The 16,840-nt window shown below is 42.5% G+C and overlaps 1 protein-coding gene across 4 annotated transcripts in view; it reads left to right on the top strand.

Moving 5' to 3' along the window:
• dcc (DCC netrin 1 receptor) overlaps positions 1-16,840 on the top strand; it is a 109,904-nt gene that overhangs the window by 52,043 nt on the left and 41,021 nt on the right. For 2 of the 4 annotated variants that reach the window (XM_029837888.1, XM_029837887.1), the window contains exons 8-12: positions 4,930-5,203; positions 10,109-10,263; positions 10,562-10,710; positions 10,817-10,955; positions 12,354-12,403. In XM_029837888.1, coding sequence (XP_029693748.1) covers positions 4,930-5,203; positions 10,109-10,263; positions 10,562-10,710; positions 10,817-10,955; positions 12,354-12,403 — 767 coding nt within the window. The remainder of the gene's footprint in view (positions 1-4,929; positions 5,204-10,108; positions 10,264-10,561; positions 10,711-10,816; positions 10,956-12,353; positions 12,404-16,840) is intronic. The other 2 variants (XM_029837890.1, XM_029837889.1) reach the window with 1 other exon arrangement.

The raw sequence follows: 16,840 nt of genomic DNA, 5'->3' as shown, positions 1-16,840 counted from the left end.
AACTGGTTCAGGACCTTCTGGAGAATTACTGGACCCATGAGGTAGGCTTATGAGAGGGATCCTGTGCTGCAGCTTCCTGTAATCAGCACACTTCCTGTTGGTCTCTTGGTATGGTCTTGAAATGTTCTCAGTCTTCCAGGTTGAAGAACTCTTCTTCTCAACTTGAAACAAGTCAGTTGGACTTCCTGGTAGTTTCTTGAAGACCTCTCATGCTCTTCAGTTCAAACATTCTTTACATGACATGTTTTGTTGTTATTATATTCATATAGTGTGTAGATTGTATAGATGGTTAGAGGTTTGATTTAAAGGTTTTTTGAACCTGAAGTGACCGTTGAGTATATCAGTCTGGTGTGTCTTCAGGATCTGTGTCCGTTTCAGACCGTCGGTGTTAAAATCACAAACCTGCACACACAAAAGTCACTCAGGTATCATCTCAGTACGCTGACACCAGGAAGCTTTGACACGCTGTGGAAACATGACTGATTGAAAATCAAAGGAGAAGAGAAGGAAGGAAGCTGATGTGCCTGTGATGTCAATATCTATTGACTGGAGAATGTGGAAGGTCATTCATACAGTTGAAGTGTGTGTGTGTGTGTGTGTGTGTGTGTGTGTGTGTGTGTGTGTGTGTGTGTGTGTGTGAGTGTGTGTGTGTGTGAGTGAGTGTGTGTGTGTGTGTGCTTGTGTGTGTTGTGCTGGTTCTATCAATCAATTTAAGGTTGGGGGTTTGTACCTTACTGCACAAGAAGCATTACCATTTTGTGTGTGTGCGTGTGTGTGTTTGTGTGTGTGTGAGACAGAGAACATGCATTCATGTGTGTTGTCACTTCCAAAATTGATCCTTTTTGTAATAAAACACCCCCCATCAGTCCCTTCATAATTACTAAACAGGAGGAGGAAAAACAAGACAGTGTGTGATGGTGCGTGCCAGTAATGAAATGTGTGTGTGTTACTGAACTAAATTAAGGAGGTGAAACACTCACTGTTAGATCTTTGGATGTGCTGCACCCTGGCACACCACCGTGTTAGCCTGTGTTGTGTTAGCTTGTGTTAGCACCATAAAATCTAAACAATAATGCGTTAAATTAGGAGGGATGCTCTATTTCTGGATTGTCAGGAAAAATAATAGGAATACCCTCCATATTCATTTTTCAAAATGTTCACAGTTCGGCGGGTTTTAGACGGCGGTATTGAGCGCAGAGGATAATGCCCAACAGTTAGCTAGCTGTCCCTGGATGGCTGTCGCTCAGTAGATAATTTCTGGATGGCTGCCTCATGTTAATTTATACAGGAGCCGGGATCAATCCTGGTGGACCACTATCTATCTTGTTTTCTGTGACACACCACTGGATGATTTCTGGATGGATCATTGTTTAGTACAAGCTGTCATGGCTGACTGCGACTGCCTGCTCGGGTATCCAGGAAATAATACCGTTCGGAGGGAACGGCTATATTTCATGGCAGTTGTCTCTCTAACAACACCCAGCCGGACTGGCAACAGCTTCCTTTACATTGTCAATCAGTTAAATCTGTATTTTATTTTAGAATTCATGTCAAACTGCTGCTACTATCCCTTCATTCACCAATCAAATACAGCATCTGAAAAGCAGCTTTTTTTTCAAGAATTTTTTTTTTCAAGCACATGCCATCATTTTAATGCCTTTTATCTGTTCTGAATTAAAAAAAGCAAGTTATTGATGGACGATTAAAAACGAGAAAAATGGGAGACTTAAGAAAAGAGAAATTTGAGGACGTGCAGATCCATGAACTGTTATGGAACTCACAGTACATGTTGGACAGAAGAGAAGGGACACTTAGAGAGGACAAAGCCATCATTTGTGAAAGCCCTCAGTATATTCCAGATCCTCAATCATCTTGATTGATATTTATTGGCGCTGTTTGATAATAGAACCATTTTCCTCATATTAAAGTGGCCCTTTAAGCTTCTGCAGTGGCAGAATATTCCTTTTAATGTGAATGTTTTCTTGTTTCCCCAAATTTCCAAAGGAAAAGTGGCCTATCTAGAATTCTGTGCTAATGTCCCAGTTATGTGGATGTTGTGTTGTGAGAGCTCTCATTGTAGAAGAAGAAGGCTGACATCACAGGTCGTATTTAGGTGGTTTTGCTGCCACTTTTCTAAAAGCAACCCTAAACCTTCCTGTGAGGAGGAACACCAGCCTGAGAGAGACCCGTGAACTGACTGTTGGTGCCACTGTGTTGTAATTCTGAGCTTTTACTGAAAGTGACTAACGAGCCAGGACAACAGCCATAACACAGATCAGCGAGCATAGATTCAAGTAAACACCCCAATTACAGCCTACATACAACTGCTGTGTGACATGAACACTTCCTTCCTCACATACAGCGTATATGCACCAGCTCCTGGATACGCTTGGTTGTTGGGCAACAGTCATGTGATCATGGGTGAGCGTTCAGATTCAAGTCCACAATAGATCCAGGATCCAGAAGTGAGCCATCTGCATGTACTCATGATTAAGTGCATTTTGTATCTGTCCATATGTGTGTGTGTGTGTTTCATTTCCAACCTGGATCCTCTTTTGTACACTTCATTGCAAAAATGTTCTGTAGAATAAACAATCATCACAATCTCAACTCATGCATAACAAGTGTATTATGTGCATGATTAAACTCAAAATCTAAATCATTCAGCCAATAATCTCATGAATTAATTAATTAATCAGACTAATTAGGAGAGTTAGACATTGTTCTTCTGTGATTTATCAAACATTTGCCTGGACCATCAGCTCTGTTTGCTGTTGTTGGCTCTTTCAGATGTGATGTATAGCAATGACAACATTATTAACAACAACAACAACATCATCAACAATATCATCAACAACAATATCAAAAATATAATCATCAACAATATCATCAACAACATCAACAACAATATCAAAAATATCATCAACAACAATATCATCATCAACAACAACAACAACTATATCATCATCAACAACAATATCAACAATATTATCAACAACAACAATATCAACAATATTATCAACAACAACAATATCAACCATATCATCATCAACAACAACAAAAACATAATCAACAACAACAACAACAACTTGCTGATCTTTAATATTATATTTAATCTTAATATAAGATAAATATTCAGTTAATGTAATTATGTATATGTTTCCATCTTCCAATCCACATTTTTTTTCTATGTAATCCCTTTGGGGGAAAATGCCATTTAGTTTCTGTGGAGACCTCGGCAGAGAAAGCAAAACCGCCCAGAATCATCCAGGCAGAAACAATCTAAATGCAGAGCAGCTTGTGGGAAGTGGACAAAGTCATGTACAACAAGTGTGTGTCTGTGTGTGTGTGTTTGTGTGTGTGTGTGTGTGTATGTGTGTGTGCGTGCTCAGCTCTTATTCAGGTCCTTCTCCCACTCTCTGCCTGTGTTGTCTGACCTCCCAACTCCTCCATCATGTCACAGGAGCTCAACAAACTCTCATCTGAGATGATTTCCTCATCTCCCGTCACTTTGTTCCACCACAACCACACATTTCGTGAATTTATTTTAGTCTTTATTCTTTCCACCTGCACTTTTACTTTCATTTGCTGTCAAAGAATTAAGGTTTACAGTGAGACAACTAGGACACAGGAGAAGTGATGTGTTTTTTCCTATATTTGATTTATTTATGTCAGAATGTGGCAACTTCTGGATCTGGTAAAGGATTGAAATGGAGATTGGCATCAGCCAGAAATTTTAGAACATGTCAAACACCTGCCAACATGTCCAGGTTAGAGTGCTGAGAGCAGGTCACAAGGTGCCACAGGGAGAGTGTGAGAAAGCCCTAAAACCCCATGAGAGGACCTTCAGAATGAGGTGGACACACACATGACTACGGTCATGGGAGGGTTGAGGAGGAAACCTTTGTTTTCCCACTGAAACATGAAGGCCAGACAGAATGTAGACGAGGACAATGATGTTCTCTGGACAGATGAGTCTACAATTCGATCATCTGGACACCAGAACCGAGGACATGTTTGCTGCAAAGCAAAGGCAGCTTTCCAGGACAGCCATATTTTGCTTTATGGGATGTCAGTCCACCCTAATCGTAGCGAGTGTGACGGACTGGCTGCCTGTCTTTGGTGTATTAATGTAGACTCCGGCTGCCCCAAACCCTGGTTTATTCTTCTCTATAGTTTACTAAACGCGCTTTGATGGATGGATGAATAATCCGGAATGAAGAGGGTTTGTGGATTGTTTTCCCACAGTTATTCCTCCATCATTCCTGCCTCCATCAATGGGTACAAGTGACAAAAAACAAAGTGGAAATGAATCCAAGGTGGTTCTGGTGCTGCTGGCCCAACTTTCACCTTCCTCTCGCTGAACTGTTAACAACTCCTAAACTGTTGACAGCTCCTAAACGTCTCCATGTTCTTGTAGCAGCAGCTCTGAAGATTCTCTATGCATAGTTCCTTATTCTGGCTTCACCTTGACAGAGCTTAACTGAACACATTTGCTTTTTCTTGAACACATGACATTTATGACATCACTCACATTTATTATACATCATTAACTCATGTGTAGTGGCTTCCTGTTGATAGTGTCCTAAAATAGTCTCTTTTATTAGTTGTTTTACTTTATCATAATAGTTTAGTAGAAAATAGTTTAATTCTGTAAAACTAGTTTTAAGATGTCTTAATTGCTCATTTTCCCTTTTAAAATGTGTTGATGTTAATTATGACTCTTCAAATGCTCTTCACTGTTTTTCTTATTGCCTGTGAACATCTTTACCGCTCTTCTTCTTCTTTTTCTTCCTCCTTGTCCCTTCCTCATCTTTTTTATTTATCTGTTATTTGCTCTTTTTTATTTGCTTTGCATTGTTACCTCCTGGCCATCCCCTTTTCTGTCTCCCTGCTCGTTCTCCCTTTCCTCAAATGAATGCCACACAGAGGCCACGCCCACTCGTTATAGCCCCGCCCAGAAAACCCTGTCCTCTCCTCACCCTTTTCATGCACCTTCTGGCACCTCCTTGACTTACTCCTCCTCCTCTGATCCCCCACCAGTGTCCCCCAGCCCAGGCGCTGCCCTCCCCTCTCCCCCGCGTGACTTGGTCCCTGTCCTAGTGTCCAGCCGGTTTGTTCGACTCAGCTGGCGCCCCCCAGAGGAGACTGGAGGTGGTGTGCAGACCTATGGCATCTATTACTCCCAGGATGGAGTTGAGAGGTAAGGGCTCAATTAAAAAATATGACTTCAACAAATATATATTTATTGTTAGTATAAAGGAGTAGGTGGTACCAGTAATAATGGGACCAGGACGGCAATATGTTGTGGTTGTTACCTTGTTGCAAGAGATATAAAGTAAAAGGAGGCATTTGAAAGACACAAAGCAGAGCTCAGAAACTGAAAAGAAAAGCTTGGAGGTGAAGTTTAGTTCAAAGTGTAGAAGGATGAAGTGACATCAGTTATTTATAGCATTAATTGTAGTTCATATCCCTTAAATGTTAAGTGGATCTCTGAAATAAAGTCAGGCTTGCTCCACACATCGGTCCACAGATGGGTAACAGGCATAGTATGAGTGGAGCGCTTGGCATTAAACTCTAATGAGACATCAGTCAGTCACTAACACAGGGGTCACCGGGCTTCACTGAGCTCTCACCATTCTTCATCTTCCAGACAAAGTGTGTTTGTATGATCTGCCAAAGTACCGTTGCTATTCCGAGGAAGGGTAACAGCAAATGTTTGAACTGATGACGTGGTAGCACAGTAAGTGTGGATGCTCCTGGTCCTTTTAGTTCAGAGACACCAAGAAAAAAAGACCTTCAACATACTGTATGTGGCAGTATCGTATTTTCACAACTATAAGGCGCACCTAAAACACTGAAATTTTCTCAAAAATCGACGGTGCACCTTATAATATGGAGCGCCTTGTGTGTGGACTGAGCTCCAAAATCTGCTGTGTGCCTTTGGTGGGTGCACTACGGTAAACGCTCGACCAATCGATTAGCAGCACACCTCCGTGTAAGGATCCCCTAAAATGGCGCCAGTCAAGCGAGACGCGTATGACTGAGGCTTACTTTAAACTGCAGGCCATCGAATATGGGGCTGAAAATGGCAATCAAGCAATCATAGTGTTTTCGCTTTATGAGAAGGCGGCATCTCTCCATATGCGCGAGGACAACTGTTGCGCAGCAGCTGCCCATGGATTACCAGGAGAGGGCGGCCATCTTCCCTAACCCTAACCTTAACCCTAACCAGGAGAGGGTGGCCATCTTATGCACCTACTGCCGCGACAAGATAACCGCGCCCAGCCACATCACCAACATGGATGAGATCCCTCTGAATTTTAACATCCCTTTGACCCACAAAGTGGAGAAAAAGGAACCGGCACGGTGGCGATACGCACAACAGGGCACGAGAAGTCGTCGTTCACCGTGGTTCTCGGCTGCCACGGAAACGGACAGAGCGCTGGATGACGGAAGGCGAACGCTCCTTCACAAAGACTATAAGGCAGCAGCGGGCAAGTTATGCCACCATATGCGGGTGGATTGTAGACGCATGGGCTATGATACCGTCTTCATGTATTGTAAGAGCTTTCACAAAATCAACGCTGAACCGGAACTGGTCGGTGAGTCCGATGATTAAGAAGAGGAATTCGGGATGTTGGACATTGAAATAGTGCAGCTGTTTAATTCAGATACAGAAGATGAAAACTTTGATGGTTTTGTGGCGGAAGAATGAATATTTTGTTCAATAAATGTGTCGAAACTCACTGTTTTACTTCCGTTGTCATTTTTTACTGTATGTTTCAGCATTCGCCTAATAATACGGTGCGCCTTATGTATGTTTTAAATACAGAATATAGCACCCATAACTGAGACTGCGCCTTTTAATACAGTGCGCCTTATGGTCGTGAAAATATGGTAACTTAAACCAGATACCATCATGCTTGTTACGGTCTAGGTTTTAACAGGACCCTAAAGCAGACAAGAACGCAGTGATGAGAAGTCCAAAACCAGGTTTAATTCCACAAACACAAAAATGTCAGTCCTTCTGGACTGCTGGGAAGCACAAGTTCAAAACCTGGACTCTTCAAACAAGCAGGGAAAACATACCATACACAAGATACACCAGAAAGCTCCAATAATACCAACACACCAAGGTCCCCAAAAACACCAAAATACTCCAACACTGGTAGGCAAGAGTCCAGTCCTTAAATAGTCGGCTGATTGCTGATAGCCTGCAGGTGCGTCAACCTGTGGCAGGAGCATAGCTCTACCATGCCCCCTGCAGGAAAAAACAATCCCGAACCCTGGACCCTAACAATGCTTTTATCTGGCTTTTATGTGTTTCGCTGCTTCAACTTTGTATTTCCGATTAAACCTGTAATTCTTGCTGATGTCCAGTATTTTAAAATCAGCAATAATTGCTCCAATTTATGCAGGCATAGAACAACCTGGACCTAACCAGGATGACCAAATAATCAACAATTAGTGTTTGCTGGAAGTGGAATCACAAATATTATGATCTTGTGGAGTCTTAGACTAATATCATGTTGGATGGGACTTTGTTCCAGTGTTCACAGCTTTGCTGCACCTCCAGCACAGGATATTTAATAGGAAAAGCCTCGCGGTGACATATTGGCAAGTCCCCCGCTGCTGTTAAATGGTAACCTCTGACACTCACAGCACCAGCTGAGGGCTTTCATAGCCACTCATGTAGGCTTTGTTTCCTCAGGGACGCAGCGACCTACAGGTTTTCGTCCAAAAAGACAGAGCAGTTCTTCTTATTCTTGATGACATTCAAGAGGACATGGAGGAAGAGAGCTGGAATGTTTTATTCTCAACAATACTCAGCTGAATTTGTAGCTGCTTTCATGGCCGGTCTTTGGAATACCACGAAAGTCCCGGTCTCTCCTCAATGTCCTGACAGCATCATCTGCTTCTTTCACTCAACACGTCGACCTGGACCTGTAAAGATCACATCCCCAAATACCAAAAGAGACCCATGAAATATTCAGCTGACACCACTGAATCACACAGGGATTGCTGATGTCTTCACTCTCTCAGACGCTGTTTTTTCTCCAATTTCTCCTGTTCCTTCTTCCTGATCCTGCTCTCCTTGGGGACCACCACATCCGTCACTACACCCTTCTTGTCCACTTTGTTCACAACCACAGTGGCCGGCCTGCATCAGCTGTTTTTCATTCTGGTCCTGGATGTCCCACAGGATCTTAGCTCGGTTATTTCACAGATGTTCCTTTACACCATACCAGCTACTTTGTTGTGTTGTTCTTCATACATTCCACATTCTATTATAGAACAGAAAGGTAAATTCAGGTTCTTAGCTGTGCTGTAATGAGCATAAATCACAGCATCTGATATTACTTCATGTCTCAGCAACTACAACAACTCCTAGCTCAAGTGTTGCTAAGCTAACTGGGCTCTTTACAAGAATGTCTAAACAGCACTGGTTCCTAGAAACGGTCCTGGCAGGCACACTACGGTGATCTATATAGACCTAGCATCTTGAACGGTCTCCTCCCCAGCTGCTCCTCGTGCCTCTTCAGAAACACCCACAATCCAAAGTTATTGCCAAGAACATAGAAATTTACGAATAATTTTTGCAACACCAATGTAGTCCCTCATTTTATTTTTTCTTTCTTGTTTTGGGGTGACTTCTTTTATTTTGAATAAACAACTCGAGATTGTTTTTGTTTATTTAACATTAAGATTGTTGGTACCTGTGTTATAAAAGCACTGCATCACTTCAGACCCTCATATATGCTCATTATAGCACAGCTAAGGGGCGTTCTTTGGCCGACACAAATATGAGCCTGTACTACGGCCTGTCAGTAGTCTCAGTGACCTGGTTCAGGTCTCTCAGACGTAGTTGACCTCCAGGTTGGACTTCTAGAGCCCCATGGAGATTTATGTGAAGGCTCTCAGTTGATCTTGTACAGTTCCCAGGGCCAAGTATGACTGCAGGTATGCTGTACTGAGCTATAGGGTGTCTTGTAGTCAATCCAAACAGTTTGGTTCATCTGGCCTTGCAGGCTCAAGCAACTGGCCTCTACCAATAGTGGGTTCTTTGCAGCCCTGGTGTCTCTACTTTCTTCTGTTCTATTCTTTTCTGCGTCCCCCTCATTATTGAGCTGCAGCCCACTCACGTTAGCTGCTATCGGGAGGTGGTTGGATATGATTGCACCCTTCTGCGGATCCTTTGGGATCAGGATCATCCATCCTTCAGTAAACCACCCATCGTGTAGCAGCTGGTTCTACCAGATGTTCATGAAGGACAGTTAGCTTCTTCATCCAGTAGGTTTAGATCATGTCAGGATTTGTATCTGTTCTTGAGACCTTTTCTTGGCCATCTGGCCCCGTGATGATAGCTGGTTCTTGCTCTGGGAGGTTGCTGTGGTTGGTTCAAAAATGTATGTATGGTGGTTCTTTTTCCCCATACCCTCTTCCAGTACTGGTCATTCTCCAGCTTTGGTGGACCAGCTTTCATTGTATTACCCTGCTGCTGGGTCAGCCCATGTCCATTCATACACCCTTGATCAAAGTCTTAACACCATTTGAAAAATGGTGAAAGATTTTACATTTTCACTGCTAAATCTCAAGAAGCTTTAAAGTTGAGGTTGAAATGCACAACAATAAGAAATATAAGTGAGAGAAAAAAGAGAAATTGCTTGAAAATAACACTCAAACTAAACCCGGCTGACCAACAGCGGATCAAAGTTTACTAAAACTAAACTCACTCAATTTTACTTGATTGATTGACTTTATTTTTAAAGTAAAGCAAAACTTTCAGTCCGAACAATAAAAATGTATTTTTGCACAGTAAACTGAACTGGTGAAAAATCTTTGTTTGATCTTTCCTACAGCCAAAGCTTTCATAGCCGTCTTCTCTGATATTTGGTGATGTGGATGGGGACAGAGATGCTGCAGAGGTGCTGTAATGGGAGGATTAGCCGTAGCCATCAGGAGATTAGACGGATTACAGTTGTGTTTATCTGGCCTGTAATAAAAAGAAAGCCTGGGTTCCAGTTTAAATGCACATATATGAGCTCTACAAGAACATCAACCATTACAAACTAGAGAAAGGTAACACTGTGTTTTGCCGTGCCAGGGAACGGTCAGTAAATGTGTCGGAGCCAGAGTCTTTGGAGTTGATGGTGTCCAACCTCAAACCAGAGGAGACCTACAGCTTCAGAGTTATTGCTTACAACGATGTGGGACCGGGAGAAAGTTCTGCCCCCTTGAAGATCACCACCAAACCTGACCGTAAAAGACACGCACATTCATGCACACACACACACACATGCGTGACAGTAGTAGTCACATTTACTGTCAAACATGAAAGAAGGACAAAAGCACTGAACCATACGTCAACTACCAAATGAAAATTATGGTTTTTATCTTTTGAAATACTGAATGTATTTATTGTGGAAAACAAAATACAGCTAACCTGAAATTTAATTCAAACCTATAAGAAAAGCCACTCTCCACGATTCATGTAGTGGAAACACTGTTTCAGCAAGAGCAGCATCGTGCTCACTCAATGTTTTCTGCGTATCTACAGTGCAGGTTCCCAGTAGAGTGGAGTCCCTCCGACCCGTGGCTCTGTCCCCCACCTCAGTCCAGGTGAGCTGGGGCCCTCCCAGCCACCCAAACGGCCCCATCCTGGGTTACAGACTGCTCTGGACAGAGAGCCCCTCGGGCAAGGAACAGGTCAGCTCCATTCCGTCATGATGGAAACATGACTGTATTATGTGTACTACATACAATAGAATCTAGTGTGCTGATGATGGAAGTCCACCACTTTGTGTTGTTTCAGAGTGTGGAGGTGAATGGACTCAGCTACAAGATGGATGGACTCAATAAGTTCACAGAGTACACGGTGCGAGTGCTAGCAATCAACCGCTACGGACCCAGTCCTGCCACAGACGCCGCCAGCGTCACCACCCACTCAGACGGTGAGCTTTACCATGCTAGCGTGCACATTATGTACCCCCACACATGCATGCAATCTGATGAGTACTACTACTATTGTTTATTATTTTATTTAATTTAATTTTATTTTATTATTTTATTTAGTTCAGTTCAGTTTTTGTTTTAATTAGCAAAGCTCCTAAAATCATACAAAAGAGGCTTCTGATGTCTCACAGTAGCTGAACTAAAGCATCAAATTCAGCGTGAAACTGGTCCCAGTGTGAAGAATTACAGTTGCTAAGCTGAGACCAGGGAACAATCAAAGGCTCTCAGTGTCTTAATGCTCGTAGTTTTATTGAGTCTTAATGGTCTTTAATTACTAAAGAGATGGAAATGTTTTATTTTCTTTTTTTGCCATTTTATCCATTAACTTACCACCCCTCCACACACACCCACATACACACACGCTCACACACACTTGATCTTATCTGCACTGATAAGATGGATAATTACTTTGTAATCTTTTGATTTATGGATGTATTTGAAGTAGAAACAAGTTTTAATGGCAAAAAAGAAATTACTCATAATCAAACCTGAAGTGATCAAAAATCTTCTTTTTCTTCTACAGCAGGTAAAGCTGCTTCTGCTGCTGATGTATAATCTGAGAAAAAAAACAGCTAATTTGGTGTTTTCAGTGTGATTTCTGTTTAAAAGTGACTAAGTAAAAAGGTTCTATAGGTTGAAGTTATTTTAAGAGTCTGGACTTGCCAACCACACACACACACACACACACACACACACACACACACACACACACACACACACACACACAGCTCACATTTGTATACACTTCCATGTAGGGCCGCCATTAAAGCCCTGCTGCAAAATGTGCTGCAAGCAAGTGAGAATGGAGGCATATGTCCAGCTGCAATTACAGAATAACCCATCAGAACTCACACACACGCACACGCACGCACGCACGCACGCACACACGCACCCACACACACACACACGCACACACACACACACACACACACACAGCAGCTGTACAGAATTGTCAGTTTTCCGGCTGTGTCTCGATGATAACAATGAGTTGTGGACTAATTGAATCTCCAATAAAACTGACACACAAAACCTCTCTATTACACACACACACACACACACACACAGACATGTACAATGTGCAGCTGAATCAATAGATAAGCTGCAGACAGTTAATCAGGCTTCAGCCTGGTCAGAGGTAGAGTTTACTGGAAACACTTTTTCACATATAAAGTCCTTAAATAAAATAATCTGCTACCTTATCCTGCTGGATCTCTTCCTCCTCATGCTCATTTATTTATTCTTCACTTCTGCTTCATTTTTATCTACTTTATATCCTTGATCAGCATTTTTTCACAACCAGAAGGATGCTAATAGAGGTTTTGTGCGTATCTCTGCAGTACCCAGCGCTCCTCCTCAGAACATCACCTTAGAAGTCGTCCTGTCAAGGGTGAGTTTACCTTTTTACTCTTTTGTTCTTGCAAAGCATCGATAGCTGTGGTCTGTGGTCACCAACACACCACCCAGCAGACTCCTGAAAGTGACATTGGTGACATGTAATGATTTATTAGTAGCGCCCAGTGATGACTGATGTCTGACCCAAATTTAAACTGATGTTCCTCTGACAACTAGGCTCATTTTCCTGATTGATATGCTCATCATTGATATGCTAAATGTGTTGTATTTCAGTCCTGTAATAATGTCGGAGCCAGTTTCTGATGCATCTGAAACAATAGTTCCTAAAACTGAAGGAGGCACAAACTGTTATCGTCAGCAATTCTTTAATTCTGGAAATGGCATTTGACTCACATAGAGACAGACACATCAAATAACACTGATAGTTGATTGCAGTATAGTATCAATATTCTCAAGTGCACATCCGCACTTACGCCTCTGTGCTTTCATTAGTTGTGCAACTGATCAATCATGTGATCTAATGCTGACATTTGCATTTGCCCAAAATCTTCCTGTAAGATTTGCTCTGATGTTCTGATGTTACTGAATTCATGCCAATGATCCAGAGGAAAGCAGGTCTGCACATTTTCCTTCAGCAACTTAGTGAACCTTGACAAGATGAATTGTTGTCAGCGTTTTGGAAAAATCAAATGGGAATTATTAAATGAAGAGAACAAGAACAGAAAGGTTTGATGGGTACGGATATCTGGAGAGATCAGTGTACCCAGGTGCAGAATGTCTGGAGTAGGTGCTCTCTAGTCCTGTCTGTGGTAACAGTCTGGGCCTCAGCACCAGGTTCCTGCCCCTGCCAGACCACAGCTGCCACACTGGCCAGTCTGACAATGCTGCTCTGGCCAATTGTGGCATGTCTTAGATGGTCGGAGGGGTGGTTAGTTCAATTCACAGTCCTCATAGTCCTGTTTGTAATGCATTGCCCGACCCTCACGGCCACTTTCTACCAGACTTGGGAGAATCCATTGAATATGTCTGTGAAGGTTCTCATTCATCCAGGTCCTGGTAATTCTGGTAGTTGAATCACAGTAACTGGACTGTTTGAGTTCCATGAAGATGTTTCACCTCTCCTCCAAGAGGCTTCATAAGTTCTGACTGACTGTTGGGGAGTTCCAGGTTCTTCTACTCTTCAGGAGCCATTAACACATGTGGAGCTTCAGTCACCTGGTTGTTGGTTGCTCCACCCCTCATTATTGAGGCCATTAAAACATCTCCTGACACATTGGGGTTGATGATGGTCCTCCCAGTTTGACATAGAGGTCTTCTTTCACTCCTCCTGTACATCACTGTCCTTAAACGAGTGTCCTTTGTCCTTCAGATGCAGGTGAACTTCTGAGTGTTGGCCTGAGGAGTTGGCTCTTCTATGTTGGGCCATGTGGTTGTTTAGGCTCCCCAATGTACAGGTCTGGGCATTGCTCGCTGCACTGGACTCTCCACGCATACGTTACTCTGTGTCTTGGTGGTTTGTCCTTTGGGTGGAAGAACTTCTGTCGCTGGGTGTTGGGGGGCTTCAAATGAACCAGGGTGTCTCTTTGATGGAAGGTGAAACATCTTCAAGAAACTTAAACAATGATTCAACTACCAGAGTCCACTGAGTAGTTTGGACTAGAGCTACGGTACCAGAGAAGGGATGTTTCCTTAATGGTTCTGGTTCTGGTTCTCTAGCTCAGCTGAGGTTGTCCTCCGTCGTCCAGGTCGAGCAGAATCTTGGCTTCAGAGACAACTGGACTTCTGACTTCTTGGATTCCTTTTAGAACTGAAGGAGCCTTTTGGATAAGAGATGAAACATGTTCAGAATTCTCTTAATCCAAGTGCAAATCAAGACAATTTAACTGCAATAATATTTTTCTAAAATAGTTGTGTAAAAAACAATTATCAATACTATGATATTTTCTGTGCAGTTGACATTATTGCATATTGTTGCTATTCCAAACCCACATTGTCAATAACAAGTCCTAACGGTTGCTGACCTGATGGCCCAATGAAGCAGCAGGTAGCCCCAGATATGAAGTGAGAGATCCTGAAGCATCAGAACAATGAGCAGCTCTCTCAGATGTTGGGCTTCAGCACACAGGAACAGAGAGGAAGATAAATGTTCTCCAGAGGTAACAAGAGCAGCTAATCATTTACATCCATGAAGATGAGCTTCCGACTGCTGATTGTGACTGGTAATTGGGTTCTTTCCAGCTGTCAGGGTTGGTGTTGACATGCTGATTTAGTTGTCTAGTGGACTAATGATACTGTCCTTGGCCAAACATGTGATTTATTCTTTCAAGTAACTGACGGCTATTAAACAGCATTTAAAGCCCTTGATTTAAGACACTCTCCTCCCCTCCTTTAATCCTGGATCACTGAAAAGACTGAAGATTTACATAGAGTTTGACTGATTTATAATTTTGCTCTTTGATTACCCTTGAGAACCCACATTTCTCATAAAAATGGGTGATATGTGATAAATATGGGTGATGACCAGAAACCAGAAGTGGGCATTTATCTGTGTTGTTACATTGAAATAACAGATTTTATGTAATATAAGCTTTCATATTAAAGGTCTGGAAGGTGATGCCATTATTCTGGACAAGTCACTTCCTTTCCAGTCACGTGATTGTCCTGTGGTTCCCACAGCAGCAGGTCTAGTGTGTCAGTTACAGAGTTTATGACTAAAATACATTGACACAGGCACACTTTTGTACACACACACACACACACACACACACACACACACACACACACACATCTCTTTCCTTCCCATCTATAAGCTACTAATGTGACATTGGACATCTGGTTCATACGGAGTGACAGTAATCCAACAGGGATGCAAACACTCACTTAAGCAGTTGTATTTGTGACATTTATATGAGCATAACTGGATTCATAAATGTATCTTGAGCCCAAATTGTTAATATCTGCATCTATAGTTGTTTTCCACTAGATTTAGTCGACGCTGGCCGAGTTGATGAAGAACCAGTAGCATGTCATTCTACTGATATTAGCCTCAGGATGTCCCCACTGAAGCAGGCACCAGAACATGTCAAAGCTGTCAGTGGATTCATCCACAGCTGGGACGGAACCTCAGGTTTCCTCAATCTGGCCAACATAAGACCCTCACTTGATTGCCTGTTACCACCTCCTCAACAGCAGCTAGCATGCACTCTTTTACCCTTTCGGCATTGGTAAACAGCCTTTTCTTTTTACTGAGGATCAATGCTGTGCAGCCCGTTGCTGCTCCCGCTGCTCTCGAGCGGCCAAGCACGACACGCTATGCTTGTTGTTTGGACTTAAACCAAAGCGCTTTGGTTATTAGTCTGATCTCATGCTGGCTAGTTACAAACACTGGTAATAGTGGATCAAAATAGTTTAGAAGAGACATTGCACATGGTGCATTCGTGGAGAATTGGTCATTTAAAACTCCTACCACTGGGATCGAACTGGAGAAATTACAGTATGTATTCATTATAGTTATTTTAAATAGTGGTATTTTGGACCCACAGATGGGCCAGTCTGAGTTGATTGGAGGACCAGAAGAGGCCCAGGGGCCGCCAGGCGAATAAGCTCGGTTTACATCATTTTTAACCAGAGAAGCTGAGGGTAGGCGGTTGAGAAGGACCAAATACCAGAAGAAGAAAAGTATGCTGAGTATGAGATGAGCAGAAAGAATTGTGATTGTGCGATGATCGTATAAATCTGAATTTTTGCACACGGGCTGTGATTGATGACATTTCTGAGTTATTCGCCCGTCGGTGAAACATTCCTGCTTGTGTTCATCTCAGTCAAAGTTTTGCTTTTACGTATGATTCTCTGGAGGGTCTGGAGATGGTTGCTGCCTGTGTGGCTTCACATCAAGAAATAAGCCTTATCAATATTTGAGCTGTTCTAATAATAAATCATTTCACGCTGAGAGGGAGCAGAAGACCAAATATATCATTCTGTGTGATTTGAAATAACTTTTTATTGATAACCTTCATGTCTGCTGTGTGTTTTAACACTGTTCACCCAAGTGCTTTTGAATATCTAATTTTAACAATATGGGATCAAAAATGTGCGCTGACCACCGAACCTGGAGTCTGGAATATCACATTGTGCCGTCTGTATTCGAGGTCTCAGAGGCTCAGTTCAATTCACTTTTAGAATGCAGAAAAACAGGTTGTGTGAGTGAAGCTCTGTAATTTCTCTGCTCCGTGCTGCGTTTGTGTAAGAGGATGACTACAGCAGCAGAATACACCAAATAACCAAGCATTATAAAGTGTTTATTACTGTTCATCCTTTTAGCTGGATGTCACCTCCTGCCCATCTAAGCTGCTTCCGGCCATCCATACATCTCCCTATAAGGCGCACCAATGAGCTCTCCATCATGTAGGGCCCTCCCAGAGTTAAGAAATGATCACTGCATGCTATTTAGTGCAATAAGTGTATCTCATAA

This window comes from Takifugu rubripes, chromosome 6 (assembly GCF_901000725.2).
Source record: "Takifugu rubripes chromosome 6, fTakRub1.2, whole genome shotgun sequence".
NCBI classification, from domain to species: domain Eukaryota; kingdom Metazoa; phylum Chordata; class Actinopteri; order Tetraodontiformes; family Tetraodontidae; genus Takifugu; species Takifugu rubripes.
Note: the sequence above shows the minus strand (reverse complement) of the source record. Positions and strands in the feature narration are given on the sequence as shown.